Below are 17,621 nucleotides of genomic sequence, written 5' to 3'. Positions count from 1 at the left end.
TTTACTAGAACTTACTTTATTTCATAGATTTGTGGTTTAGGCTCTGTCATTAATTGATACATCCGCTAGGTTTTGTCTTTAAGTAGATATTATTTGTAGGAAACGTTTGTATTTTTATAAAGTACTGTCAAGTATGGACCATTTGTAATATATCTATTCATTAAGCCTAACCCCTAATATAACGTGGAACCTCAAAGCGCCGTTCGGTGGTGGATGGGCGGGGCATAGCTGTTCTACGAATGTTGAGTCTTTGTCGACAGAGGGCGCAAATACTCTTCAGAACGCAAGTGGGTAACTCACTTTTATTGTTTTTGTGGGGTGCATAGAGATCAGTGGTGCATCCCTAAGAGGGTGTTATAATAGGGCTCCCTCTGTTGGAAATTGAGTACATCACATGGAGGAATTCGACCCTGGAGCTCCTCCAATAGTAGACTGGGCCTCTGTCTCCACGAGCCTTAAAGTGTGACGTCAGATGTTCAGGCTACTCCAAGGGTTGAACGCAGACCACCTTAACTGCTTGATGTGACCCAACATTAAACACATGAACTAACAAACAGTTTTATTTGAATTAAGCTCAATAGGTCACTAGAGTCAAGAGAAAGTGGGAAAACACTTATTTTCAGTCTCGTTTTGGACTGACGGGTTCAAAACTATTTGTTTTATTCCACAATATAGATTTCAGGCCAACCAACATGTCGTCAAGGGAGTTTTTCCACCATCAAAATGGCCATAGTACTGGACCAAATTTCATAGAGCTGCTTAAGCACAAAATATAGCAAAGCAAAACAAAGTTTGATGCTGACAAGAATAAGGTTACCGGCCACTTGTGACTGGTACCCTGTTTAGCAACATTTTCTGGTTATAGCAACTCTATGAAATTGAGCCCAGATCAGAGAGTTCTTGTTAAATCTTACCAGTGTGTTACAAAAATGCTTTTGCTCGATCCGAGTACCGAAAGAAAATATAAGACAATATTCGATTGACTTGATACTGTGTTTTATTAAAATATAAAAACACTCCCATCATCATGACGTCATGAGCCTTGGTGTTACCAAACATCTCTTTATTATGATGTCTGTATATTTTGTTCAGAAAAGGGCAAATTTATTATAACTAATAGTAAGAAAACAAAATAATACGTACAATATAAATAGCACATCAATTAAAGTATTAGTAAAATGAGTGTTACTATAGCCCATATGAACCTTGTGCATTCTTTGGGTATTCTGGCAGGCAAGATAATGCACTGGTCCTATAGGAAAGTTGACATTTTGTGTCATAATTTCCACATAAATCCAAGAGGTATGAAAGTAAAAGCTGGACAAGTTTTGAGATGTGCCCCCTTTCATCATATCAAAAGTTGATAAGAATTAGACAGTGCAATCTCCATAAAATATAAGATTTTATGTTTTCTTCCATTGAGCTGTGTACAAAACATGACTTTTTAAGCCTGAAATATTTTTTTATTATTTTTTATTAAATGCGCAAGTATTTTAAAAATGGTTTTCAAGAGATTAGGGGAACCCACCCCGCCCCTTAAAGGGGCATAAACGTGACGTCATGTCGGGAACCTGAGCCGTCGGGCCCCTATGGCTGTGTGCATATAGAGACGTGTGCACTGTGTGGCCTGGTACCTAGGCGCGTGTAGTTAGGGACCAGACTCTTTTTGCCGACGATATGTTTGAATTCCCGACGTGACGTCGATGGTAGGGGGCGGTAACAATCCACAAGGGGGGGGGCATGACTTATTCGCTAATTACGCAAGTCAGATATGTCGGGAACAAACAAAACACATTTTATTGATGTTCAAGACATATATCAGAAATAAATGACAGCAAAATTAACTGTTTTATTTTAATTCACTGCAGCATCCCTTTAAAACAATTACTGGACTACACTCCGTCTCTCGCTCTCCACTATTAATTATTTTTTTGTCCCGATCATGACCCAAATTGTTTGATAATTTACTATACGCACGGGTAGTAAATGGTGCATTGTTTTCAGTCATAATCAATCAGTTGGGTTACTGTTATCTGTGACATTGATGTATATCGTAATTGATATACAGGGTTTCATTTCTATTATCACAAAATAATTAAATCTGCATTGATCCAGTGGAGTTCTTTTTAGATTATCCTTGGTCCAAAAGTTAGCTTGCCTTCGGGAAAAACTCTGCTCGAAATGTGTCAGGTAATTAATTTATGTTTGTATTTATACCATAGGTCATTTTGGTTGATAAGCAGTTTGCAACAGCAACTAATCTTCCCATGTGGTAACGATGTAATGAAAGGTGAATACACATAACAGCATGGTAAAATAAGCAATATAAGTCTCGGGAAAAGTCCTCATCACATACGTTATAATGACGTATGAGTGACATAAAGTAAGTGTTTTAAATAAGTTATCTTAATCCGCAATGTCACATGAGTAATTGATGACGTGGATGATGATGCAATGCAACAGTCATATCACATCCTTGTTGCTGATGGTGATGGTGAAGATGATGGTGAAGATGCGGCTGGTGGTGATGTAGGTGGTGAGGTCCTCCCTGTAACATCTGGTGACCACGCCCATCAAAGTCTTCCCTCATCCTCATCTTCTTCAGTTTCATCCGCCTGTTCTGGAACCAAATCTTAATCTGCCTCTCACTGAGGCTGAGCGACCGGGAGATATGGGTTCTCCGGTCCCGTGTCAAGTACATGTTGAATAGGAACTCCTTCTCTAGCTCGTAGGTCTGGTACTTGGTGTACGGGCGTCGCTTCTTACGAGGCGGGCGGATGACGGTCACGATGGGGGCTTCCGCGTCGATACTCGGCGGGCGAAGTTCGGCTGGAGACTGGACTGCCATCCATCTACACGGTGCTTTGTCGTGGCTGGTTTTATTGCTCTCATTGGTGGTGGTGTTTTGGTTGATGTTGTTGTTGTTTTGGTTGATGTTGTTATTGTTGTCGTTGCAGTTTAACCTTGATGGTGACGTTCCATCTGAAAAAAAATAATAATAATTAACAATAAGTCTGGATAATTTATTGAATCTGTTGAGTTACATTGAGATAAAATAATGACAGGAACATTGATTTTATTTTCTTAACTGGGGCGGATTTCCCTGCCCGGAGACATAAAGGAACATGCAAACGAAGCCAAAACTTATTTGCTGAAATGAAGCAAACTGGTTTGCTATAATGTACCCGGCTACCGTTGAAAACTGTTGTTGTTTTAAAGCCTTTTAGATATAAACCAACCCTGAAAATGAAAAAATAATAATAATTTACAATAAGTCTGGATAATTTATGTCACTCATACGTCATTTTAACGTATGTGAATCAAACACAAAAGATAGCTTTGTATGGCTTCAATATTCGGTAGCGCCCTCTATGACATGAAGCCGTCAGTGTACTTCAGCGTCATCATGTACCTCAGCGTCATCATACACTTTTTATTTTATGAAAATATCAACAATTAGTTAGTAATGAATGATTATATATGAACAAATGTTTGGATCATTCAGAAAATGGTTCTCAGATAGACTACTCAGCACAAGCGCAGAACCTCACCCCCCCCCCCCCCATACCACCTAGTTTTTCCATCTGTCCTAAGTATCATGTGAAAGTAGTCAATCCCCGTCGTTGACGCTTCGCTCGTTTCGGCAAATTATAGGTAAATAAAAACATATTAGTCAGGAGCTAAGAAACCAACAGCTCTTTTTTCTGAAAGTGTCTTCTAATTCCATCATTTCCACTAAGTCTCGTCAGACAAAGCATAAGTACAAACCATTCACCCTGCGGCTTTTCAACTCAATTATGCAGCAGTAAAGGCAAATTAATATTATAGTTTTGTTACATAATTTTGGTTTCATCTCTAAAAGAAGAAGGGACGTCGGCCGCGGGGTTGAGACTTTTACCGGAATGACCCAATAAAGTCGAAGGGCACAACGTGGCTGTAGACAGGTGAGGAGGTCGTAAAGGCCAGCCCCTCTTCTCGGCCGGAGGGGAACATCAAAAGTCCCGCCGGGCGCTGAGGTAGATTTTGGGGAATGTCTGTCTTCATTTTCATAAAAACAGGACTCGAACTGAGAAGGAAATACATCCGAGTGTCTGAGAGAAAAAATGATTCTAGATCGTGGTACATTGATACAAAATTGCAACAATAAAGTCTTCTTTTTTTTCTTCTCTTTTTTTTTTTTTTTGGGGGGGGGGGGTACGTGAAAAACTAATAGTTATTGTTTACCACACAAGGAAAATTAGTATTGGGCCTATGTTGCCGTTGCAAACTGCTTAGCAAGGAAGCCCGTGGTATAATGCGGATGGGAAAAAATTGTTACTGGTCTGATGTTTGGACACTATATTCGAGTCGAAAGCTAAAACAAAGTATTTAGACTTTGAGAAGACTCATAGGGTCGAAACATCAGGCCATGAGTTAATTATTGTATTTGTCTACAGGTCCGTTTGGAAAGCAGTTTACAATAGCTAATTATATGTTTAAAAACACGAGATTATTGGGCTAATATTATTCAGAACCTTGTTCGATCTGCTCATGCAGTTTTTGTCCTTATTTATGATCAATTTAAATAAATTTCGGATATTGTGAAATATACTTAGAAAGAAAAGAGTATGTTCGGAGAAGTACATTGTACTCAATAAGTTGTGAGAGTTGTTGTGAAATGTTATTATTCTCATTATAGCAGACGCTCAGACTTTCTTCTTACAGGAAAGGGGCGTTAGAAGGCAGTGGGCACTATTGGTAATTACTCAAAATAATTATTAGCATAAAACCTTACTTGGTAAAGAGGAATGGGGAGAGGTTGGTAGTATAAAACATTGTGAGAAACGGCTCCCTCTGAAGTAACGCAGTTTTCGAAGAAGAAGTAATTTTCCACGATTTTTATTTCGAGACCTCAGATTACGATTTTGAGGTCTCGAAATCAAGCATCTGAAAGCACACACTTCGTTCTTTCATGATTATCTCGCAACTTCGACGACCGATTGTTGTTTTATGCATATGTTGAGATACACCTAGTGAGAAGACTGGTCTTTTGACAATTACCAATAGTGTCCAGTGTCTTTAATGTTAAATGAACTTACCTCTTGGTTAGCAAAATAACGTTATATAGGTATTTAATTAATAATTGTTTTTAAAGAAATCGTTTACAAGAAATATCTCTCGGGGTTTTGAAAGATAATGAGTAGTGTCTGCTTGATTTTAAAACATGTTTTAAAAACTTATCCCTTTAATTTATAGAAAGTTTGACCCCCTTCGTGTTTGACTGCAATAGTTTGCTGTGTTATTTTATGAGGGATGACTCATGTCCAAGTTGACTTGCTAGTTTAACCCCACGTCTGTCCTAACCCTTGATACTTTGTAAGAACGTGCGACTGTCTTATTGGACTAGCATCAAGCACGTCAAGTATCAATGACTTCTTTACAAATCAGTGTAATTACTCCCTTTGTCGGTAAGCAAGTTTGCCGGCTCGTGTTTGAAGAAGTCCTAACTATAGCCACTTCTTGGAATCACTAGCTCGTGACAGGTTGTGGGCTATGGTCATTACCATCCCATTCAGCCATGCGCCTCAGTAGTTCCGACCGTGTTCCCACCATGGAGGTTCTACCTCCAAGCTCCGCCCAAGCCCACATAGTCAACCTTCGAGAAACACTGGACTCTGGTCCGAACATCAGACCATTAACTGTTTTTGCATTTTAAGCTGTATGTCCTTTTTGGCTTTAAAGCAATTAAAGCAATTTTGCAATTTGCAAAAGTACCCCAATTCTAACCCTGCTCGATCTGCTCGACACTTTTTGTATCCAGATGAGCTTAAACGAAATTAAATGATTTAATAAAGAAAAGCACACGCTGCGATCATTATTGTACTCTACAAGTTGCGAGAGTCAATAATGAAAGGTTCTATTCTCATAATAGATGTTTAAGATTGTTTTACATTATCATAGTATTATTTAAAGGCAGTGGACACTATTGGTAATTGTCAAAGACCAGTCTTCTTATACTTGGTGTATATTAACATATGCATAAAGTAACAAACCTGTGAAAATTTGAGCTCGATTGGTCGTCGGAGTTGCGAGATAACTATGAAAGAAAAAACACCTCTGTCACACGAAGTTGTGTGCTTTTAGATGATTGATTTCGAGACCTCAAATTCTAAACTTGAGGTCTCGAAATCAAATTCGTGGAAAATTACTTCTTTCTCGAAAACTACGCCACTTCAGAGGGAGCCGTTTCCAACATTGTTTTATACCATCAACCTCTCCCCATTACTATTTACCAAGTAAGGTTTTATGCTGATAATTATTTTGAGTAATTACCAATAGTGTCCACTGCCTTTAAAGGCACTGGACACTATTGGTAATTACCCCCAAAAAACAGTGTCCACTGTTTATAGGATTGTCTTCTATTCTCATAGAAGTTTCTAAGACTGTCTCATTTTCTCATAAATACTTTAAGATTGTCTTCTTTCGTGGAAGGGGTGTTGAAATGAGCTAGCATTGTTATTTGTAAATCGCTGTGTGTTAACCGTGTTTGAAGCTGCAAGGGTCAGATGCCTAAACTTTTGACATGGCTTTCTTTTCTAAGTCTTGTTTGAAAAGGTTGTCAAGTATTTGAAATCATGAAAGCACGACTTTCCAGCGGAATTGAGACTCGTTGCGAGATTTCCAAAATGAGTCTCTTTTAAATTAAGAAGAAACCGACAAATTTTGAACTCACTCTATAGCAAACATGCTACTAATGCGATGTAGCAGAACAATTTCATTGGCTGGAGTCTAACTTAATAAATACATTCTTATTTTAATTAGTGTTTATAGCAATGTTGTATCACCTAACAGAAGAAGAAACTGAACATCATTTGCTTTGCTATCTTCTAACTGTTTTCCTTTTGTGTTTAGGCGCCTTGATCGGCTTTCCCAGATAGGTGCGAATTATTGTTATTAAATATCTCGCTAACAGTGGTTTTGAAAGATAGAGTACAAGTTGTGTGTGCTTGTTTGAAACGTGTTAAACAAAATTGTCCCTTTAATTTGTAGAAAATCGGTGCCACTTGAATCGGTTTTCTACTTGAAAACTGTTGTAGTTTGCTGCGTTATTTTATTAGGGATGACTCATGGACTGGTTGACTTGACTAAAGACCCAATCGTGTCTTTCAATTTAGTCCTGTCAATAAGAAGGCGCAACTGTCTTATTGTTGAAGCGTCTAGAGCGTCAAGTATCCATGACTTCTTTACAAATCAGTGTATAATTACTCCCTTTGTTGGCAAACAAGTTTGCCGGCTTGTGTTTGAAGAAGTCCTAACTATAGCCACTGCTTGGAGTCACTGGCTCGTGACAGGTTGTGGGCTTTGGTCATTACCGTCCCATTCAGCCATGCACCTCAGTAGTTCCGACCGTGTTCCGACCAAGCCCCCATCGGGAGCAATCATGCATAGAGTGCGGCCCGAGATCAACGGCAACAATAAGAAGGTGCGACTGTCTTATCTCACCGCCATCGACGAGTCCCATTGTCTTCAAACACCAACCCGAACCAAGACGTTTTGGATAAAAAGTATGATCGTTTGAGAGAAGACATCACATTTGATTTGCCTAGCAATCAGTTAACAACAAGTCTTCTATCAGTCTTCAGCTAAAATTTACTTGCAAGATGAATTCCAGCGGGTCTGTCTTCCTTCAAGAAAATGAGCTGGCTATTGAGATGCTCATCAACGAGCCAAGAGAGTTCGACCGTTTCCACGACTACTTCGGTCTTGCCCGCCTCGTCACTCCAGCTGCCCCCGTCTCCGAGCCACATTTCCTCCAGGAACAAGGCCAAGAAATCAAGCAAGACCAAGACAGCAGTGCAGACACCGGGTTCCGTCCCTTCACCATGGACGAGCTGTCCCGAGAGAGCCGCCCGCAGCGAGCAAACCGCTGGGTGGTTCCCAAGCCGACATGGTGCGTCTTCTGCAAGAATAACGGCGAGAGCGAAGAGGTGTACACATCCCATGTACTGAAGAACAGCCTGGACAAGGTTGCCTGTCCCAGACTACGAGCTTACACCTGTCCACTATGTGGTGTCAACGGGGACAACGCTCACACAGTCAAGTATTGCCCGTCCAACCTCGGCAGCCTTCATCCAGCTCCGATCAAGACTCAACCTCTTGGGGTCTACCTGAGCAGCAAATTCATCTCATCCGCAGGCACCAGAATTTCAGTCTGACTCCAAGTTGAACATCGTTTACACCGGCTCTTCTCAGAGCCAACACATATTCAAAAAAGAGATTTAACATGTCTGTTTAATTCTTCAATTAAGTGTGAAAATAATATATTTTTTAACTTTATCAAATATTTCCTTATAATATATACACCAGTTTTAAAACCTGGGCCGCCACGCAGCAGAATAAAAAAAAAATTAAAAAAAACGTTTAAATGCTATGCATTTTCATACAGATGGTTCAGGGACTTGCTTTACACTGGGACTTGGTGTATACTTGTGTACATTAACAATGTACAGTATGGCTCTATTGCGCTGCATTACATGCGGTTTGTTTTTAATAGATTTTCAGATTTCTGACCTCAATTCATCGAGAACTATTTCACAGAAGGTGTGGTTCTTGAATGACTTTCATAATCGGTAAAGGAACACGGTCTTTGAAAAGCGTTTGTTATAAAACGCATGAGATTAGAAAGATATTTTAAAATTATAGTACAATGATCCACACACATTTGCCTCGAAATTGCGTGGTTTTTACTTTGCGAACTAACAAGGTCGGCCATTTGTGGGAGTCAAAAATTTGACTCCCATAAATGGCCAGCCGTGTTTGTCGACGAGTTAATAGGAAAACCACGCAATTTCCAGTGATACTTGTGTTGATCATTACTTTTACAACATGTTTCTATCCAAAAATTTTCATTGGCTCTTCATTTCAGCATTTATTGTCCCACTAACGACTTTGGGTCAACGTTTTTCGTTAAAAGGAATTCCTGAGTCGCCACTTTAAATCATTTTCTGATTTCTAACTGGTTTTATTTAACCATAACCCGAGTATAGTTGAGGATTCGTGATGGATGAACTTGTGTCAAGGTCATAACAATATTTCAAAACCGAAGCCCCTTCTTGTGACTTTGTTTCTATTCCCTTAACCTGTGCCTAATTGCTAGAGCTGCTTAAGCACAGAGATATTAATAGCTAGGCAAAACAAAGTTATGCTAACCAGAATACGGTAACCAGCCAAAATACGATGCAACATGTACAATCTGTGACTTGTATCCTGCTCATTGCAGGGATTCTTAAGCAGTATTTATATTTAAGCAGAATTTATATTTAAGCAGTTCTATGAAATTTGATCATTGACATGGTCTACTCTAAACCCACACGCTTCTATTGAAAAACATAGATCATCTTTCACTCTGAGGCCGAAGGTGCTTTCACTGCACCTGGGCACTCTGTTATTTCATGCCATAAGTTTAGATCAAGCAGCGACTACGCGCCATTGATCAATCGGTACATTAAACGAATTAATATGCAACGTATTGCTATCTTTACCCGGCCGAGTAGGTTTGTTACCCGCGCGATCCTCATATTTCGCGTTTGTTTTTCATTACCAATAACGAAACTTGCTTTCATTAAGAACCAGTGGTGTAAATATCACGACGATTTCACGACAATATCAGTACGATTTGAATGTCTTCAGAGATATTTTTGTGTTTTACCCGGCCGAGTAGGTTTGTTACACAAACGATCCTCCCACTTCACGTTTCAGGGCCTAATTTCAATAAAGCTGATGAGCAAAACATACTGCTTGTCAAATGTCTTTGCTAATGAAAAATTGAGTCGGACACCAGGCACAGCAATACATACTTCACGTAACTTGAGGTGGTAACCTGTTTCTGCTAAGCAATATTATAGTGTGCTTAGCATTTTTTGTGCTTACACTTACGATTTGAATGTCTTCAGATGTATTTTTTTTATCCACCGAAAATGATCTGTTATTTCATCCTTTCTGTGTGAGGTACCAGAAACGGTCTGATCGCGGACGCACTCATTCGGGTTTCTCTGTACACATGTATTGATAAAGCGCGCGAAGATAGCATGGACCCTGATTCAATTCCCGCCAGATTATATCCGGGGTTTTATCTTCTATCAACACATAACATGTACTCTACGTTTTTAATACTTGAGACTAGCAAGAGGCACATTTCAAACAAACTTATCATAAAAAGGTTTCTGGCAGGTTTATCAAATAAGTTCGTTTTGGGGAACGTGAGCTAGGGGTCTAAACTATCTAAAATGATCTGTTACTGTGTTTGTGGTGTCCCCCAGACTGTGATATTTATTTTTTAATAATGATTTATGTTCATAAGTCAAAGGGGTCAGACTCATTGCCCTTCCAGCCTCATTTGGGTTCATGCTTAATATTTGATGGTGAGAAATTTAAGATGGCTGGCAAATGATAAAGGCCCATCCAAACGTCTCAAGAAGTTTTTAACTTTCATATTGGCACGGCATAGGCCGATTATGTTTACTGTAAGTCATGATTAATGTCAAATGGATTGGAGGGCCGACTTCAAAGCTCAATGAATGAGTAATTAGTGACAGATATTCACCGCTTGTCAAAAAAACAATTTTATTAAACAAGTTGCAAGTGTTGTTTTTTTCTGTAGTAAACCTCCATTCTTAAAATGTAAACAAGGCCTTGGCCTATATCTACTGTTTTCGACGAGTTAAGATGCGTTAACTTCGAGGAAACAGTTCATTTCATTTCATTTCCACCTTAATATTGGAATTGATACCTGATTTCCAAAATGTAATTCAACCCGAACCTTGATTCAAATCTTCAGCATCTTAAACAATAACAATTCCAAGCTTGGCTCACAAGCATTGCATTGTGTGGCATGTTTTAACACCCGAATACATGTATTTCCGAAACCGTACCAATATCTTTAGAAGTGGAAGTTTGACTTTCAATTATAAAGTCATCAACCATGCTCCAATTGAGGATGCCGTGTACCGCTCCGATCGACGGGGTGGTCCCAGGCCATTAGGCACCCCTGTCACGTTGGGCGATCACCGAACAAATTTGACGGATATCGAGAGAGATACACTTAGAAGTTCAGCTTAATCAGTCCACAGGGTTTTCAAATTGATTCACCAGCTCAAATTACGGGGAAAAGTAAGGCTTGTAGAGATTCCTTCATGATAAAGCAATACTCAATTTTTGACTGCAGTCAAAAATTGAGTGGTTTTAATTACTCTCTAAAAGTTTTAGCTGAAATCGTCACACAATAACGGGCTAAATTACCTAATACTAATGTTTATAGAAAACTGACCATATCCTACTCCCAAACTCCATAAACTGATGTTTATGATGATTCAGTCCAGACATTTTACTGTGTGTAAAGACGTTGCAAACGCAATCGTATTAAGTTGCATCCAATATGTTTTTATTTTTATAGGGTTTGATTTAACTTCGGGACCTTGTTGACTAACCTGGCCGATGGTTCAACGACAGAGTGTTGTATATAGCGTCCTTGTTTGCATAAAACCGTAACATTAGTATTGGTTTCGCAAAGCCTTTGTTAAAGACAGTGAACATTATTGGTAATTGTCAAAGACCAGTCTTATCACTTGGTGTATATCAACTTTATGCATAAAATAACAAACCTGTGAAATTTTGAGCGCGATTGGTCGTCGAAGTTGCGAGATAACTATAAAAGAAAAAATCACCCTTGTCACACGAAGTTGTGTGCTTTCAGATGCTTGATTTCTAGAGCTCAAGTTCTAAACTTGAGGTCTCGAAATCAAATTCGTGGAAAATTACTTCTTTCTCCAAAACTACGTCACTTCAGAGGAAGCCGTTTCTCGCAATGTTTTATACTATCAACCTCTCCCCATTACTCTTTACCAAGTAAGGTTTTATGCTGATAATTATTTTGAGTAATTACCAATAGTGTCCACTGCCTTTAAGGTACCCCCATCAAAAAGTATTAAGATGATTACCACATGGTGATGAAAAACAATATTCATCGATTCTATCTATTCGATATTGATGTATCATGTTGATGATTGGAAGACAGTTTGGATCACAATGTGTTTTTCACGTAAACAAAATTTAACTCACAATTAATGTTTAAAACAAATCACTGATCACAGATAATGCGTGTGCTACTTACAATTCGTTTATTTATCTCTTTATTAAAAAAAGAATCATAACAACTTTTTTAGATGAAAGATTTGTAGGCTGTTATATTGACCGCTCGAATCGAGACTCCGGTACCCCATCCGAGACCGTAACACCACCGAGGGCCCATGGGCAAATACAATCCAAAGGCCCCATGGGTTCAAAGTCATGCGTGGTAATAAAACAACAACCCTCAATCTCATTTGTTGTTCCCACCAAACTAATACTAAATTTTGTTGGAGTAAAAAATATCCATTCGTATCTAGTTTCTTATAAGATCATTATTTGAGAAAACCAAAAACTGAAAGACATATGCTCATTTTGTCTAAATTAAATGTTCTCTCGCATCCTCTGTAGTTTATAGAAAATCACGTTTTAAAGACATGATTGAAACAATTGTTTTATTGTACATAGGCAGTGGACACTATTGGTAATATTATTCAAAATAATTATTAGCATAAAACCTTACTTGGTAACGGGTAATGGGGAGAGGTTGATAGTATAGAACCCTCTGAAGTGGAGTAGTTTTCGCGAAAGAAGTAATTTTCCACGAATTTGATTTCGAGACCTCAGATTTAGAATTTGAGGTCTTTTTTTCTCGCAACTTTGATGAACGATTGAGCTCAAATGTTTACATTTTTGTTATTTTATGCATATGTTGATATACACCAACTGTAAAGACTAGTCTTTGACAATTACCAATAGTGTCCAGTGTCTTTAAAACAATTGACCGGTTCCAAAAAACAAATGTATACTTTGCCTTAAAATTCAAGATTATAACTGTACAACTTTTATAAATGATACTGTATTCTTAATCGCATAATGCCTGCATTATTGGATTTCACGCCTCAACTTGCCAATAGTCATACGATGATAGTTTTACACGTAGTATTGTAAAGCTGAACCGCCTACAGGTCATATTGGATGTCAAGTTCAAAGGTCAATCCGTGACATGATGAACAGAAATAGATATTTGGCCTACAATTCCAAAAATTTGTGACATGTCCGGGGTATAAATCAGGAAAAAGTTGAGGTTTTTCTTGTAAGAGCAGCGACAAGAAATTTAATTTTAAAATCCTCTAGTGGGTGATTTACAAATGTAAGCCTTACAATTAGGAACTCAGTTTGAATTGTTAAAAGTTCAAGTTGTAAAAATAAGTAAATAAATGTTTGACAATGATTAACATAAGTAAAATGCAATTTTCATTGAAAAGATCATTTGTTGCATCTGTATTGGATAAAGTGTAAAAACAAATTTTATAACTTTAATAAATTAGTTATGCATCAGAATGAATTTGGACCAGAATTAACACTGCAGTGGTGCTAATGGTCCAGTTACAGATACTATATGCTGGTTAAATAATTTGATGCCCCTTTTCCGACAAACTAAATAGATCATCTGGATTAGACCATAAAATAATGGATTACGTTGTCTCCGTCGTCTTCCTCTTCTACTTCTGGTTTGGTCAAATCTTATGGATTCTCTTATCGAAGCAGATTAGTGAAGCTCCATATACCAAATGAAAGTCTAAGCATGGCTTTCGTTTAACTCAGAGGCACACTGATAACCTCTTTAAAAGTTAGTGTTCGAGAAAAAAATAGAACTCAGCCAGTCTTCATAAGGAAAACAAAATAGTTGTATAGCCTAGCTGACGTTTCGACCCAAGCAGAGTCTTTCTCGAAGACAAAATGACGAAACATGTTTTGTTTTATCAAGCTCTTTGCCAGTGTTAGCAAAAGGATGTAAAACAAAAGAACTGATGGTGCCATAAAAAAAATGTTAGATGGATTAGTTCACTGGTTTAAGTAAGAATTGAAACTTTGCATGTTGGAAATACGACATGGAAAGGTTTGCGGTGACACCATGTGATGACTATCAATACTTCCTTTTGTTTAGTTAGATCTCTCAGATCATTAAGAGTTTTTGCAATGTATCCTGTGGGAAACATCTAAGAAATATAACCAAAGCTCATGCTGCTGTTGGCAATCTACACATATAATTGTTATTATTACAACACGAGTACTGAGTGACTTACCGTTTACTTTGCATGATTGAAGAAGACAATCTTGTGGTGATGTTTGCAGTTTCTCCGACTCCGGAAAAGTCCCCTGCGTTGGGGGCTTCATCTGGCCTTGTTGAGACCCTGGCTCACGCTCCTGCAGCACGGCGCAGGAACTCTGCAATCCCGCGCTAGTGGTGGTGTGGCAACCCTGCTGGTTAAAGTTGATGGGGAAAGTTAAGTCCTGGCCGGGTTTCTCTGAAGGGTACGACCAAGGAGTAAAGTTTGTTTCAGGGTTGCTTCCTCCTTGCGATCCCAACCCTCCGCTTACCCCTCCTCCTCCTCCTCGGTTGTTGGTGAACTCGTACCCCGGTGGGTTATGGCAGGAAAACCCGCCCATCAAACTAAAATAATTACCGTTTTGTGGCAGTGGAAATGGGCCATTACTACCGGGTGTTATGTTGTCATACAATGATGAAACAATTGGTGTAAACGTCTTGCCTTGTTGCAAACCTTCCAATTGGGAATGGTATGTGTCATATTGCATATTGATCGCAATCAAACGGGTTTTACTCCAAGGTAAAGTTATAAAATATAACTCCAGTCGTCAAATTTTGATGACTCTATTTTCCTGCCCACGAAATAAATATTTTATTGTCAGTTTATCATCAGTAGTTCAAAGCAACTGCAGTAATGAAGAGACGAGGTCGTTTGGATCAAACAATTAAGTCGTCAACTTAATCAATAATCAACTTCTTTTGATAATTTCATAAAAAATAGTTAAACTTTTGAAGCAATTTTCAACTAAAAGCACGCGTGTAATGTTAGTGTACCGAACTCCTGTCGAGTTTATAGACGACTTGTGTTTTAAGATAGTTTAAGTGTCCCCCAGGACACGTGATAGTTATTATCCAATCAAGGATGACAAGGGGATGGACAGTGGTTAATAATGGCCGAAGTGCATTACGTGATCTGGACATCGGGTCAGCCCATCCGATTACGTATAAATTACGGACATAAAAACGCGTGTTTTGACGAGGTGCTGGCTTGGATACTTTGAAGTCTTCATAAAAGTTCATCTGAGTGGTATTCAGAGAGACATTGTTGTTTTAAGTTGATAACAAGATGGGTAGTTCAGAGTGTGTTTGAATAACCTTACCTGTGTAAAATGTTGGGCCCTCTCTGTTCAACCATGGGTGTGTAATCGACGCGTAAACTGGAACAGACCATGTTTTCTTTCGGAATGGTTGCTTTCCTTTTTAGCTGAAATTACATTTTGACCTATAATTTTGGGAAAATTGTAATGAGAAAAGTCACAACAAACATGCCCAAGTGCTGGTGTGGGCAACATTCAAAGATATGTTATAAGTTTATAATATGTGTAGGCTAATACTTGATTCTGAGGAAAGGTTGTTTCGTCTACCCAATGTATCACACGATACGCTGCCTAATTGTAACTATATGAAATATACATTTTGGTATTTCATAATTTTCATTTGAGTTTTCTATCTATAGGCAGTAATTCAGGGATAAGAAATACAATCCAAAAGTTAGACCTCTAACACTTGTAAAATAAATTAGAAAGTTACACTTTTTTTAAAACAGGCGCGGCAGTACACTTCTTCAAGAGCCTGCTTGAGACAGTAACATATATCTTGATTTGCTTCCTTCAAACCTACTACAGTGACGTCATCCTCCAAATTCAAACAGAGCTGTTTCTCAGAACAAGTGACACAAACCTAGTGTGACCTCCCCCCCCCCATCACCACCACTACCACCGCCACCACATGTTTATCTGTAAAACAGATAGATGACAAATACTTCTCAGAAAAATATGTCGTTACTACTCCTTTTGTGGATTTGAATTTTGACACTATAGTGAAATTTTAAATCAAATACAAGCCTGAATGCACCAATGCATAAAGTTTCATCAAAGTCACTGATAATTAACTGACGATGAATTAATACTTCCTTACGTGCTGTTCCTCAGCACACATGCAGCTGTAGCTTTAGTCCTTCTTGCGTTCCCCTGCAAAGCAACATTTTAAGTGAGAAATATTATAATTATATGTTGTTTGATACATTATGTGAGTATTATAGAACACGTTCATTACGATGAGTGTTGTGAGTATTACGGCATCAAACTGACCTGGTAAAACAATGCAGTTGTCCAATGAAATTTACAATATTGTGCCAAGAAATGATTATTGTTTGTTTGTTTGTTTTGGGGTTTTTCCCCCTCCTTCTCCTTGTTCGTGTTCACCTTACATTTTTCTTGTTAATATAAAACAAATGTTATAATATGTTTTAGTAACTTTCATACCTTTGTCTCTCATTATCTGTTCATGGGCGCGCAAACACGCAGTTGAAAAAAAGTATTTCCTCCAGGAATCATGAGACTGAACCACGGCAACAAAATAAACAAAGACAATTGTTAATTAGTTGGTACTAAATTTAAAATACTTAAAAGGGTATGTTATGGCTAACCAATGTAAGGATGGGGTTTCATGTGGCCACTGTCAACTTTGATTTACTCAAAGTAATGAACAAAACAGGTCTTGTTCTGGAATCGTTGTTTTGGGGAACTGAAAGTTCATCATAAGAGATATTTGGAAGTAAAGCAAAGTCGAAACAACACAAACTAACAAAACAAGTTACTGTATTTGCTTATATAAATTTAAAGGTAAAGGTGTCACATAAAAAGTACAGGGCTAGTCACTTCCTTTGAAGTCCTAATTTAGAACAGATGACTGTTAACGGGAGCAGAAGAAGAGAAGAAAATAACAATCTGTTGGAAGTTAGCTTTCCTTAAAAGCAATAAACAGGAAAACGCGGTCAGTAAAACTCGGTATTTTTATTTTGAGTTTCTGTAAGATCAAAGACTGGCGATTGAACGGGGGCATTTACGACCATTTCAGCGGACAGACCTCACAGTATCGGCCGCAAATCAAAGGGCTTCCGAAGGTCTCAGTGCCGCTCGATCCACGGTCCAAACCTCGGTACGAGAACTGGCTCAAAGAGGGTAATGTGGAGGCTGGTGGGGTTTTATGATCTGAAATTGGGTCAAATTGTGTAAATTTGTCTCAAGAGAAGTTGTAACTGGACGTGGTTGAAAATTAAAACAGTGGTGGGAAGAAGGATATGAGATGTTCTCTTCCAGAAAGCAAGGCTGAGCACCCTTTCTCTAATATTTGACCACAGCGTCACTTGTTCGATGATTCTTGAATAGGATTGTTGTCACCTGTTTACTGGAACAACCCCTAAAAGCAGTTAAAAATAATACGGTACATTTAAATGACGCTCTACAAATAACAAATGCAGCTCACAAACAAAAGCATAATATTCTTTAAAAAAAACAAAAAACAGAAAAAACATTCCCCACTTCATTGATAAAGCATACAAGAAAGAACTAAACATGTGACCCCCCCCCCCCACTTCTTTCATCATCATCATCATCATCATCAT

General features: G+C 38.4%; 1 protein-coding gene across 1 annotated transcript; it reads right to left on the bottom strand.

The window, feature by feature from the left end:
- Positions 1 to 1,818: 1,818 nt before the first annotated feature.
- LOC117287967 (homeobox protein Hox-A10-like) lies at positions 1,819 to 14,556 on the bottom strand. Its single transcript, XM_033768630.1, has 2 exons — positions 14,193 to 14,556; positions 1,819 to 2,982 (listed from the first exon to the last, which is right to left on the bottom strand). The coding sequence occupies exons 1-2, from the start codon at positions 14,554 to 14,556 to the stop codon at positions 2,420 to 2,422; spliced, it is 927 nt and encodes a 308-aa protein (XP_033624521.1). The 3' UTR covers positions 1,819 to 2,419.
- Positions 14,557 to 17,621: the final 3,065 nt, after the last annotated feature.

The sequence above is a fragment of the Asterias rubens genome, chromosome 3 (genome assembly GCF_902459465.1).
Source record: "Asterias rubens chromosome 3, eAstRub1.3, whole genome shotgun sequence".
NCBI lineage: Eukaryota > Metazoa > Echinodermata > Asteroidea > Forcipulatida > Asteriidae > Asterias > Asterias rubens.
This window is presented reverse-complemented; position numbering and strand designations above follow the sequence as displayed.